The 13,882-nt window shown below is 50.5% G+C and overlaps 1 protein-coding gene across 6 annotated transcripts in view; it reads right to left on the reverse strand.

Annotated features, from left to right (window-relative positions):
* Positions 1-3,496: 3,496 nt before the first annotated feature.
* SZT2 (SZT2 subunit of KICSTOR complex) overlaps positions 3,497-13,882 on the reverse strand; it is a 484,798-nt gene continuing 474,412 nt past the window's right edge. For all 6 annotated transcript variants that reach the window (XM_030207429.1, XM_030207428.1, XM_030207430.1 and 3 more), the window contains one exon: positions 3,497-4,683. In XM_030207429.1, the coding sequence (XP_030063289.1) occupies positions 4,537-4,683 (147 nt within the window). In that variant the 3' untranslated portion in view covers positions 3,497-4,536. The remainder of the gene's footprint in view (positions 4,684-13,882) is intronic.

A 13,882-nucleotide genomic window follows, 5' to 3' on the forward strand; every position in this document is an offset into this window, starting at 1 on the left:
CCAAGGAAAAAAGGGAACAGAAGGAAATGTAGCCCACAGGTACACTAGGTGTTTTCCGGCCCTCGATGGTTCACAATCTAAGTTTGTAGCTGAAGCAATGAAAGGTTAAGTAACTTGCCCAAGATCACAAGGAGCTGCAGTGGGATTGACTTGGGGGCTTCCCTGGTTCTCAGCTCCCCCTCTCCTAGCTGTGTCTTAACCCTCTTCCTAGCACTGCTCTCTGTATCTGTCCTAGACGTGTAACCAGGACCTGTGTGTGCTGGTCCATTCAGCCATTTTGAAAGCCTGGTGCCACTCTGCAGGTTAATCCATTCTCCAGAGAGGGCAGAGGGTCTGTATCAAAAGCTATAATGGATGAGACTTAAGAACGCGTAACACAGAAGAGATGAGAGATGATGGGGATGTGACAGAGCCATTGAAATACAGTACAGTCTCAATTATCCGACTTAAACGGTACTGTCCTGTTGTTGGATAATACGGAAAACAATGTAACCTCTTAAAAAAATGCATGGAAAAACACTAATCAGCAATGAAAAACATGTATAGCAGGGGCCTTCCGGAAGCACTCCTCCACGCTCCCAAAGGCACTATGAGCATAGTGGAGGGAGACAGACACCAGAGTCACAGGCAGCCCAGCAGAAGCCCTGGTGGCTGCTCTGCCACAGCAACAGCACTTGGCAGGCTGAGAATAAGCAGACGGAATCCACCCTCGTCTCCTCGCTGATCCTGAAAGGAAACAACGGAACGTTTCTTCTTGCTAGCCCTTGTGCAGGGAGTTTGGGGTGTGGGTGCTGCTGGAGAGGGCACAATGGAGGGTCCGGCCGGTGGTGACCGTGCGAGTGGAGTTCTGTGTGCTGGGAGTTCAGGCACCCTGGCTCAGTACTTGCAGCTGCTCTTCCTGCCTTTTCATTCCTTTGGCTGCTCAGTCTTTCCCTTGGTATAGCATTAACATAAGAGTAGCCATACTGGCTCAGACCAATGGCCCATCTAGCCCAGTATCCTGTTTTCCAAACCCAGTGATACTACAAATCCCAGGGCAATTGTCAGGTGTTCAGCGCTGCGTGCGTCTGGTAGCGCTATACAAATGTTAATAATAATTGTGGAACCTTGCATTACGTTGCTATATTTTGGATTCCTATTTCCCACATGCATCACTTTGCACTTGCTCACATTAAACGTCATCTGCCATTTAGACGCCCAGTCTCATAGGTCCTCTTGTTGTTTTTCACAATCCTCTTGCGATTTAACGACTTTGAATAACTTTGTGTCATCAGCAAATTTAATTACCTCACTAGTTACTCCCATCTCTAAATCATTTATAAATATGTTAAAAAGTAGCGGTCCTAGCACAGACCCCTGGGGAACCCCACTAACTACCCTTCTCCATTGAGAATACTGACCATTTAACCCTACTCTCTGTTTTCTATCCTTTAACCAGTTTTTAATCCACAGTAGGACATTTCCTCCTATCCCATGACCCTCCAATTTCCTCTGGAATCTTTCATGAGGTACTTTGTCAAATGCCTTTTGAAAATCCAGATACACAATATTGAAGGCTGATTTACCATTTCAGCACAAATACAGCGATGATGTCACGGTGGTGGTGGTGGTAGGGGGTCTGTCAGATATGCCGGATGGTCAGATTAGCGAGACTGTACTGTAACTCAAAACATATAATTAAGGCACCAGGAGCGAGCTTTGTTCAGAGGGGAAAACATTCTGGAACAGGACAATGGCATATTTATTCAGTGTGTGTGTGTGTTGCGTATGCACCCCATCTGTCCCTCCCCTTCCCCCATGCCTTAAAATCACCTCCAGTTTTCACCTGGGCTGCAGCACTCATAGGTTGCCTGTGGCCTGCAACGGGTTTTTCTCTCTGAACCATCCCACCTCTTCTGATGCAACTTCCTGCTTTCCGAAGGTGGGACAGTTCAGAAAGAGTGCCCCAGTGCCCGGGCAAAGACTGGAGGTGATTTCAAGGTACCGGGGGAAGTGGGGGGATGTGGTGTGAGATGCACCCCATGTTCAAAATTCCTGGCTACACAACTGTAACAGGAGGCTCTAACAGGATTGAGGAGTAACATCAGAAACTATTTCTGCAAGTCAAGTAGAACAGAAGACATCCTGCACGAATTCTCCACCTCCGCAAACCGCACCGATTTATGCACAGTCAGCTGCTCAGTTTCTAGATTCCTGTCGGCACACACACACTACTCCTGCGCTGCACAAGTGCACATGAGACTGCTTCCGCCTTCGTCCCTGGCTAGAACTGTGTGGCTCAAAGGAAGAGTTGGGCCCAGCATGGCAGAGGAGGAGGAAGTAGCTCAGTGGCTGTGCTGGAATAGTGTATGTGCAGGGAGGGAGGGGGGTTGTGTCCTAGGGGAGAAAGGTGGATTGTGTGTGTGATAGGGTGGAGAGCTGGAAAAAGGTGGGTGCACTGTAATTGGGGCAGAGAAATGTAAGGTAGGGGTTTACCTGGGAGAGGGGGAAATAACCATTGGGGTGGACAGAACGGGGGTCTTGTTGAAGGTTAGAGGGCAAACACAGGGGAAGCAGTGGAGACTGAGGGATGGAGAGAGAACTCTAGAAGGCAGAGACGGGTGAACAAAAAGATGGTGGAAGAGGGGGAGAAAACTGTAGATATTCACCCTGGAGCAAGGGAAGGGATACAAGCTGAGAGAGGAATAGAGATGGTGGAAACTGCTGTGGTGGGGGTGGAGGGAGGGGGCAGAAGCCAGACCTTACCATGAAATTCTCACAAGAAAACTGCAAATATGTTGCAGAATTTTCAATTTTTTGCCAAAAAATGTGTATTTTGTTTGCACAGAATTCCCCCAGGATTAAGGAAGGAAAGGTCAGCAACTGCCTGGGCCCTGTGGTATTGTCACTGGAAGTATTTTGAGCCATTAGATGCAAGCTGGTCCTCTTTGTGGCTGGGATAATGCATCAGCGGCCCTGTGTGACATAGTAACATAGTAGATGACGGCAGAAAAAGACCTGCACGGTCCATCCAGTCTGCCCAACAAGATAAACTCATATGTGTATACTTTACCTTGATTTGTACCTGCCTTTTTCAGGGCACAGACCGTACAATCTGCCCAGCAGTACTTCCCCGCCTCCCAACCACCAGTCCCGCCTCCCATCTCCGGCTCTGGCACAGACCGTATAAGTCTGCCCTCCACTATCCTCACCTCCCAACCACCAACCTCTCTTCCCCCACCTGCTCCGCCACCCAATTTTGGCTAAGCTTCTGAGGATCCATTCCTACTGCACAGGATTCCTTTATGCACATCCCACGCATGTTTGAATTTCATTACCATTTTCATTTCCACCACCTCCCGCGGGAGGGCATTCCAAGCATCCACCACCCTCTCTGTGAAAAAATACTTCCTGACATCTTTCCTGAGTCTGCCCCCCTTCAATCTCATTTCATGTCCTCTCGTTCTAACCGCCTTCCATCTCCGGAAAAGATTTTTTTGCGGATTAATACCTTTCAAGTATTGAACATATGTATCATATCACCCCTGTTCCTCCTTTCCTCCAGGGTATACATGTTCAAGTCAGCAAGTCTGTGTGGGTCGGACAAGTTTAATATGATGATTTTACAGGCAAGACATTAAAGAGTAATAAAATTGTTGTACCATGTTTGATTGCTGCTAGACTTGTAATTTTAATAAAGCAAAGAAAACACATTTTCAACTGCAGGGACTGAGACATCTTTATTCAATAACTATGACCATAAAAGTATCATCTTTCCTCATCTTCCTTATATACAGCTCATCTGATATCAGAATGAAAGTGAACAATTACAACTTGAAGCTTATTCTTCATTCAGGCCTGCATGTGGTCACTGCTCTGGCAGTCAGAATTTCACCCGTATTACGAATAAGAGCAGAGCTGCAGCAGGGTCGACAAGCGATTGAGCGTCAGCCGAGCAGGTCCAGTGCTAGCGATGCTCCGTTTGCATTCACACTTTGGACAGCGCTCCCTGTAGGAAGGTCCATCTCTTGGCACTCTCTTTTCTTCTTTTGGATTTCTGAAGGCAAATCTACTTCCTTTGACCAGGAGCCCAATTCTAGGAGGGATTTGTGCAGGGCTTTTTCAGCTGGAAGGAGAGTGACAGGTGTCTATCAGTTCTCAGCGGTAGCTCCCATCCTATAAGGCGGCAGACACGCGTATTCCCTCCTTGCATATCCAGGATGTTTGCTTGCGCTTCGCAGTAGTATATCAAGTGACACTGAATAAATAAAGCACACTAAAAATGGCAGGGAGGGTTTAAACGGCATCATTTTGCCCTTCTAATACATTAGGAACTCTGGTGCAGAGATGTGCTTTAAGACCCTTGCCTCAGGAATGCCAGAAAGACTCCTTTTTAACCACTTCATGTATTGCAATGAAATGCCGACAGCTACTGCGACTCAGCTGGCCAGAGGACTTCATTCCCAGGCTCCAGATCCTTGCTGACGACAGCAGCCTAGCACGAGATACAAATAGTGCTGGATTTCATAGCCTTTAGAGAGCAGCTTTGACTGCCTTTCATGACAGCAGGCCAGTCCATAGGTTAAAGCAAGCAGCATTGATGACTGATTCTAAGTGATGGTAGGTGGACACCAGCTGTGGTAAGGGGCTCTCGCAGTTCTGAGGCTGCTCTGGGAAAGGCTCACGGAACACGACCTTCAGACTCTGCAAAAGATGAGAAAAAGATGCAGGTGATTGTACCTATTAACAGTTCCCCCCCAGCTGTGTTGTGTAAATTCACAGTGTTCTGGGCACATGGGAGGAGATGTAAGCGCAGATACTGGGTTCTGAGCTACAGTTGTAATGACACCAGCAGCGTGAGCCCCCCTCCCCCCGGGCCAGACAGGCAGTGGCAATGGACAACAGCAACAGCGTGTGACCCCCGGGCCAGACAGGCAGCAGCAGCAACAACACGAGACCCTCAGGCCAGAGAGGCAGTAACAGCAGCAGCATCAGTGCAAGACCCCTGGGATTGACAGGCAGTGGCAGCAACAGCGTGAGACCCTCCCCCCCCCCCCCCCCCCCCCCCCCCCCACAGACAGAGGCAGCAACAACACGAGACTGGCCAGACAGGCAGTAACAGTAGCAGTGGCACAAGACTCCCAGGACTCTTGGGCAGTGGCAGCAGCCGTGAAAGACCCTCAAGATTGTCAAGCAGTGACGGCAGCAACAGCAATGTGAGAGTCCCGGGCCTGACAGACAGTGGCAGCAGTAACAGACAATGTGTGGAGCTAGGGAGTGGACACACTGGTGAAAAGTGCCTAAAAAGTTCGGGAAATGACTATTCCAGTTATTCTAAATGAAAACTTTAGGCCTTTGCCACTAACAGATCATTTTCCCGTATTTTAAAGGCAAAAGGAGCTGCCACCTATTACCAGTCTGTCATACTAAACATGTATTAGAGTAACAGAATATTTACTCCACTGACACTCTTATTTATTTGTTGCATTTGTATCCCACATTTTCCCACCTATTTGCACTCTTCCCTGCATGGACCCAATGATCGCCCCAATTTTAGATTATTGCAAATTTAGATTAGTCCGTCTAAGACTAAGTGAACCTTACAAGGTAACAAATGGGCAGGCGATCCGCAAGATCCAAGATAGTCAACAAAACAGCAGATCTAGGTGAATGTGGTGTATTTAAGGTTTGAGTAGCTTGCTTTCACTTTCCCCCGTTGTTTTAGTGTCCAATGATGTCACTGACGCATGATGACATCATTGGAACACATAAGTTCTGTGGGTTTTTTTTTTACATAAGTACATAAGTGTTGCCATACTGGGAAAGACCAAAGGTCCATCAAACCCAGCATCCTGTTTCCAACAGTGGCCAATCCAGGTCACAAATACCTGGCAAGATCCCAAAAAAGTACAAAACATTTTATACTGCTTATCCCAGAAATAGTGGATTTTCCACAAGTCCATTTAATAATGGTCTATGGACTTTTCCTTTAGGAAGCCGTCCAAACCTTTTTTTAAACTCCACTAAGCTAAGGTAAAATTATGTATCATACCTGATAATTTTCTTTCCATTAATCATAGCTGATCAATCCATAGACTGGTGGGTTGTGTCTATCTACCAGCAGGTGGAGATAGAGAGCAAACTTTGCCTCCCTATATGTGGTCATGTGCTGCCGGAAACTCCTCAGTATGTCGATATCAAAGCTCCATCCGCAGGACTCAGCACTTAGAGAATTACACCCACAAAGGGACACTCTGCCCAGCTCACCACCGCCGAAACGGGGGAGGGGAATTAACCCAGCTCATCCCCACACAAGTGGGGGAGGGGAATCCGTCCAGCTCATCCCCGCGGAGCGGGGGAGGGACACCACCCCGCCGATGCGGGGGGATCTGGCTTATCCTGCAACCGCAACCGCGGGAGGAGCTGACTGACCCTAACACCGCCGAAGCGGGAGGGGTACAAAGCTGCCCTACAGCCGCACGAAGCGGGAGGGAGTGCCGGCAGAATTTAAGTCTCAATCCAGCCCCGTAAAACGGAGGGGAGAGGAATGCAGCAGCTCACTGTAACACAAACTCGTCTCAACTCTTGAAGAATCCAAGTGAAAAAACTTGAACACGAAGTCCTCCTGAAGTAACTGAAGACTAAACTTGAACCTAAAAATTCAACCAGAATATAAACAGTACAGATATCTGGGAGGGGCTATGGATTGATCAGCTATGATTAATGGTGCCGGGCAAGATGGTGGAGGCTATTATTAAGAATAAAATTGCAGAGCATATACAAAAACATGGACTGATGAGACAAAGTCAGCACGGATTTAGTGAAGGGAAGTCTTGCCTCACCAATCTAATGCATTTTTTTGAGGGGGTAAGCAAACATGTGGACAATGGGGAGCCGGTTGATATTGTATATCTGGATTTTCAGAAGGCGTTTGACAAAGTGCCGCACGAAAGACTCCTGAAGAAATTGCAGAGTCATGGAATCGGAGGTAGGGTATTATTATGGATTAAGAACTGGTTGAAAGATAGGAAGCAGAGAGTAGGATTGCGTGGCCAGTATTCTCAGTGGAGGAGGGTAGTTAGTGGGGTCCCGCAGGGGTCTGTGCTGGGTCCGTTGCTTTTTAATGTATTTATAAATGACCTAGAGATGGGAATAACTAGTGAGGTAATTAAATTCGCCGATGACACAAAATTATTCAGGGTCGTCAAGTCGCAGGAGGAATGTGAACGATTACAGGAGGACCTTGCGAGACTGGGAGAATGGGCGTGCAAGTGGCAGATGAAGTTCAATGTTGACAAGTGCAAAGTGATGCATGTGGGTAAGAGGAACCCGAATTATAGCTACGTCTTGCAAGGTTCCGCGTTAGGAGTTACGGATCAAGAAAGGGATCTGGGTGTCGTCGTCGATGATACGCTGAAACCTTCTGCTCAGTGTGCTGCTGCGGCTAGGAAAGCGAATAGAATGTTGGGTGTTATTAGGAAGGGTATGGAGTCCAGGTGTGCGGATGTTATAATGCCGTTGTATCGCTCCATGGTGCGACCGCACCTGGAGTATTGTGTTCAGTACTGGTCTCCGTATCTCAAAAAAGATATAGTAGAATTGGAAAAGGTACAGCGAAGGGCGACGAAAATGATAGTGGGGATGGGACGACTTTCCTATGAAGAGAGGCTGAGAAGGCTAGGGCTTTTCAGCTTGGAGAAGAGACGGCTGAGGGGAGATATGATAGAAGTGTATAAAATAATGAGTGGAATGGATCGGGTGGATGTGAAGCGACTGTTCACGCTATCCAAAAATACTAGGACTAGAGGGCATGAGTTGAAGCTACAGTGTGGTAAATTTAAAACGAATCGGAGAAAATTTTTCTTCACCCAACGTGTAATTAGACTCTGGAATTCGTTGCCGGAGAACGTGGTACGGGCGGTTAGCTTGACGGAGTTTAAAAGGGGTTAGATAGATTCCTAAAGGACAAGTCCATAGACCGCTATTAAATGGACTTGGAAAAATTCCGCATTTTTAGGTATAACTTGTCTGGAATGTTTTTACGTTTGGGGAGCGTGCCAGGTGCCCTTGACCTGGATTGGCCACTGTCGGTGACAGGATGCTGGGCTAGATGGACCTTTGGTCTTTCCCAGTATGGCACTACTTATGTACTTATGAAAATGATCAGGTATGATACATAATTTTACCTTCCATATCATCATGCTGATCAATCCATAGACTGGTGGGATGTACCGAAGCAGTACTCACCCAGGGCGGGACATTGCAATCCCTGAACTCAACACTGAAGCTCCAAACCGGGCCTCCGCCCGAGCAGCCACAGTCAAGCGGTAATGTCTGGAGAAGGTATGGGCCGACGCCCAAGTTGCCGCCTTGCAAATCTCTTCCAAGGAGACGGACCCGGCCTCTGCCATCGAGGCCGCCTGAGCTCTAGTGGAGTGGGCCTTCAACTGAATAGGCGGCACCTTCCCCGCGGCCACATAAGCCGCTGCAATGGCTTCCTTGACCCATCTTGCCACTGTAGGCTTAGCAGCCTGCAGACCCTTACGAGGACTTGCAAACAGGACAAACAGATGATCCGACTTCCGGAAATCATTGGTCACTTCCAAGTATCTGATGATGACCCGTCTCACATCCAGATATTTGAGAGCAGAATACTCTTCTGGGTAGTCCTCCCTACGAAAGGAAGGGAGACAGAGCTGCTGACTCACATGGAAGCGAGAAACAATCTTGGATAGGAAGGAAGGCACTGTGCGAATAGTCACTCCTGCCTCAGTGAACTGCAGAAAAAAAACTCTTGACAAGAGAGTACCTGGAGCTCGGAAACTCTTCTGGCTGAAGTGATAGCCACCAAAAAGACTGCTTTCAACGTCAGGTCTTTCAGAGATGCCCTCGACAAAAGTTCAAAAGGCGGCTTTGTAAGGCTCTTAGCACCAGGTTGAGATTCCACGCAGGCACCACTGAGTGCAGAGGAGGGCGCAGGTGATTAACTCCCTTTAGGAAACGCACCACATCTGGCTGCAAAGCCAGGGAAGCACCCTTCAGGCGGCCCCTGAAGCAAGCCAGGGCCACCTGGACTTTCAGGGAACTGAGCGACAGGCCTTTCTCCAGACCTTCTTGCAGGAACGCCAGCACTGAAGAAATTGGAGCAGTAAATGGAGAAAGTGAACCTGCTTCACACCACGCTGCAAAGGTACGCCAAACCCTGGCGTAAGCAGTAGAAGTAGAGCGCTTCCTCGCTCTCAGCAGAGTGGCGATGACCTTGTCTGAGAAGCCCTTCTTCCTCAGACTCTGCCGCTCAATAGCCAGGCCGTAAGACCAAAGGGGGAGGGATCCTCCATCACCACGGGACCCTGATGTAACAGGCCCTGCTCCACTGGCAGTCGCAGAGGTTCGTCCACTGAGAGCCTGATCAAGTCCGCATACCAGGGACGTCTGGGCCAATCCGGACCCACCAGGATTATCCAGCCCGGATGCTTTGCCACCCGGTCTAGCACCCTGCCCAACATGGGCCAGGGCGGGAACACATAGAGAAGCTCTTGTGTCAGCCACTGTTGGAGAAGAGCATCTACTCCCAGGGATCGAGGGTCCCGTCCTCTGCTGAAAAAGCGCGGCACTTGGCAATTGGCCGATGACGCCATCAGATCTAGGCTCGGCTGGCCCCAGCGCTTCGTGATGTCCAAGAACGCCTGAACAGATAGCTGCCACTCTCCGGGCTCCAAGGTATGGCGACTGAGAAAGTCCGCCTTGACATTCATGACTCCGACAATGTGGGCCGCTGACAGCTGTTCCAGGTTCGCTTCCGCCCACTGGCATAGATTCATGGCCTCCTTGGCTAGAGGGGCGCTCTTGGTACCTCCCTGGCAGTTGACATAGGCCACAGCCGTGGCATTGTCCGACAGGACCCGTACAGGCTTCAACGCCAGTACCGGGATGAACTCCAAAAGCGCCAACCGAATGGCTCTGAGTTCCAGGAGGTTGATAGACCACTTTACCTCTGCAGGAGACCAGAGCCCCTGCGCTGTCCTTCCCAAGCAGTGGGCTCCCCAGCCCGACAAAGAGGCGTCCGTCGTGACGACAATCCACTCCGGGGTCACCAGAGGCATTCCTGCAGACAACTTGTCTGTCTGCGTCCACCAGCTCAGCGCCTTGCGCACTGCTGGGTCCAAGGGAAGGCGCACAGCATAATCCTCTGACATCGGAGTCCAGCGCTGCAGCAGAGAGTGTTGTAGTGGTCTCATATGAACCCTGGCCCAGGGCACTACTTCCATCGTGGCCGACATAGAGCCCAACAGCTGCACATAGTCCCAAGCCCGAAGAGGAGAGGCTACTAGGAACTGGTCCATCTGAGCCTGAAGCTTGACAATCCGATTGTCTGGCAGGAACACTCTGCCCACTTGGGTGTCGAATCGAACTCCCAGATACTCCAGGGACTGAGTTGGGCGCAGCTGGCTTTCCTCCCAGTTGATGATCCACCCCAGGGAGCTCAAAAGAGCAACCACCCGGTTCACAGCTTTGCCACACTGTGCATAAGAGGGGGCTCGGATCAACCAGTCGTCCAGATAAGGATGGACTTGTACTCCTTCCTTCCTCAGGAAGGCCGCGATGACCACCATTACTTTGGAAAAGGTCCGCGGAGCAGTAGCCAACCCGAACGGGAGGGCTCTCAACTGGAAGTGTCGGCCCCGTACTGCAAAACGCAGAAAGCGTTGATGAGGAGGCCAGATGGGAATATGCAAGTACGCTTCCTTGATGTCCAAGGATGCCAGGAACTCCCCTGCCTTCACTGCCGCTATAACAAAGCGGAGGGTCTCCATGCGAAAGAGCCTGATTGACCCCTTGAGGTCGAGGATAGGCCGTACAGAACCTCCTTTCTTTGGTACCACAAAGAAAATGGAGTAACGTCCCTTGCCAAGCTGATTTTCTGGCACCGGAACGACCGCACCCAGGCGGATCAGATTGTCCAAGGTCTGCTGCACTGCCACAGCTTTGACCGGAGACTTGCAGGGAGAGAGTACAAACCCGTCTCTTAAGGGTCGGCAGAACTCTAGCTTGTAGCCGTCTCTGATGACTTCCAGCACTCAAGCGTCTGAAGTTATTGTGATCCACTTGCCCAGAAACGAGGACAGCCGTCCTCCAATCTGCACTGGGGCGTGGACCAAGGCCCCGTCATTGGGTACGAGACCCTAGGGGAGGACCGGAGGGAGCACCTCCGGGACGGCGGTCTCTGCGAAAGGAATGCTGCTTGGGGGAGAATTTCCTCTTGAAGGAAGAGGGGGCAGAGGAGCCCGACCTGCCCGGGCGGTACCGACGGGCTTCCTGAAACTGTCCTCTGGAGGTACCGGGGCGAGCACTAGCCCGAGCCCTGACCTCTGGTAACCTCTTGCCCTTAGACGTGCCGAGATCGGTCACGATTTTGTCCAGCTCGACCCCAAAGAGCAGCTTGCCTTTAAAAGGCAATCTAGCCAGGCGGGATTTAGAGGCGTGGTCAGCAGACCTATGCTTCAGCCAAAGCCACCGCCGCGCAGAGATTGTCTGAGCCATGCCTTTAGCTGAGGCCCTCAAGACATCATACAGCAAGTCTGCCAAATAGGCTAAGCCCGATTCCAGGGCCGGCCAATCAGCCCTCAAGGAATGATCCGAGGGGGAAGCCCGCTGCACCATAGTCAGGCACGCCCTGGCCACATAGGAGCCGCAAACTGAGGCCTGCAAACTTAAAGCAGCCGCCTCAAAGGACAACCTTAAGGCTGCCTCCAATCTTCTGTCTTGGGCGTCCTATAGGGCCGTGCCACCTTCCACCGGCAACGCCGTTTTCTTAGTCACCGCAGTGATTAAAGAAACCACGGTAGGCCACAGATAGGCCTCACGTTCACTTTCAGGCAAAGGATAGAGGCGGGACATAGCCCTAACCACTTTAAGGCTCGCTTCCGGGACATCCCACTGAGCCGAAATTAAGGTGTGCATGGCATCATGCACGTGGAAGGTTCTATGCGGGCGCTTCGTCCCCAGCATAATGGCAGAGCCAACAGGGGCTGAGGGAGAGACGTCCTCCGGAGAGGAAATCTTCAAAATGCCCATGGCCTGCATTAACAGGTTGGGCAAATCCTCTGAGCTAAAGAGCCGCGCTGCAGAGGGGTCATCCGCTCCATCCGAGCGGGGATCCGTCTCCTCCAAGGAATCCGCAAAGGACCGTTGGGAGAACTCAGATACGCTGCCCTCATCTACATCGGAGGAGACAAAGTCCTCCAAGGCCTGGGAATCAACCCGAGGGCGTTTACCTCCGGGGGCCTCAACCTCTTTACCAGACGAGGGAGCAGGGGCAGCGTTTTGCATAAGGAAGGCCTGATGCAGCAGCAAAACAAACTTGGGGGAGAAACCCCACATACTGTGCACTTCCGCAGCCTGGGCTACAGCCCTAGACGCACCCTCAACCGGCGCTCGCAAGAGCGGGGGAGAGACATGCTGCGCATCCAAGATGGCGTCCGGCGCGACACTCCGCGAAGGAGCCGCGCGGGAAGAACGGCGCTTAACTTTAGCCGCTTTTGTGCCGTCGCCCAAATTAAGGGCGTTCATGGCATCAATGTCTCCCACCTCCAGGGCGGCCCAAGAAGAAGCCGTCCGAGCCGCGTGGCCGGCCAATATGGCGGAGGCGAGCCGCGGGGGATGGGCGTTTATGGCGGGAAAAACCGCCACACCGGAGGAAGGACCGGGACACTCATCGGTCACGAAACTGTCACCCAACAAGGGCGAATCAGACTTTAAGACCCCCGCATCCCCTCTGGAAGCGCACACGCGATCCGGGGAGCGACTCTTTGCGCCCTCGCCCTCCGACGCCATAGGCCACATGGAGACCAATCGGGGAACCCCCTGCCCGCTATAAAAGGTAAAAATTACCTGCTGTCCGCTCCGAGCTGTAACGACCTGGTGTCCCAGTGAGTAGCTGCAATAAACGTTTAAATAAACGTCGAAATAAACGCCTTTAAGGACGTTCAAAATTTTTTTTTTTTAAACGGAGCCAGCGGGAGGGGGGAGAAAAGGAGGGACCTGGCGCCACCAGGTTTGCACTTGCTCAAGAAGAGCCCTCAACCCCAGGCACTCAACAAAACCTAAAAATTAGGCTTGGAGGCCTAGCCAGAGCTGCTGCTGTGTGTGACCACCACCTGCTGAGATAGAGAACATACTGAGGAGTTTCCGGCAGCACATGACCACATATAGGGAGGCAAAAGTTTGCTCTCTATCTCCACCTGCTGGTAGATGGACACAACCCACCAGTCTATGGATTGATCAGCATGATGATATGGAACCGCCTTTACCACATTCTCTGGCAACAAATTCCAGAGTTTAATTACACACTGAGTGAAGAAAGGTTTTCTCAGATTCGTTTTAAATTTACTACATTGTAGCTTCATCGCATACCTCCTAGTCCTAGAATTTTTGGAAAGCGTAAACAGACGCTTCACATCTACCCGTTCAACTCCACTCATTATTTTATACACCTCTATCATGTCTCCCCTCAGCCGCCTTTTCTCCAAGCTGAAGAGCCCTAGCCTCTTTAGCCTTTCCTCATAAGGAAGTCATCCCATCCCCTTTATCGTTTTCGTCACCCTTCTCTGCACTTTTCTAATTCCACTATATCTTTTTTGAGATGCGGCGACCAGAATTGAACACAATATTCGAGTTGCGGATGCACCATGGAGCGATACAAAGGCATTATAACATCCTCATTTTTGTTTTCCATTCCTTTCCCAATAATACCTAACATTCTATTTGCTTTCTTAGCCACAGCAGCACACTGAGCAGAAGGTTTCAACGTATCAACGACGACACCTACAGTGGGGGAAATAAGTATTTGATCCCTTGCTGATTTTGTAAGTTTGCCCACTGACAAAGACATGAGCAGCCCATA

This window comes from Microcaecilia unicolor, chromosome 6, assembly GCF_901765095.1.
Source record: "Microcaecilia unicolor chromosome 6, aMicUni1.1, whole genome shotgun sequence".
NCBI classification, from domain to species: domain Eukaryota; kingdom Metazoa; phylum Chordata; class Amphibia; order Gymnophiona; family Siphonopidae; genus Microcaecilia; species Microcaecilia unicolor.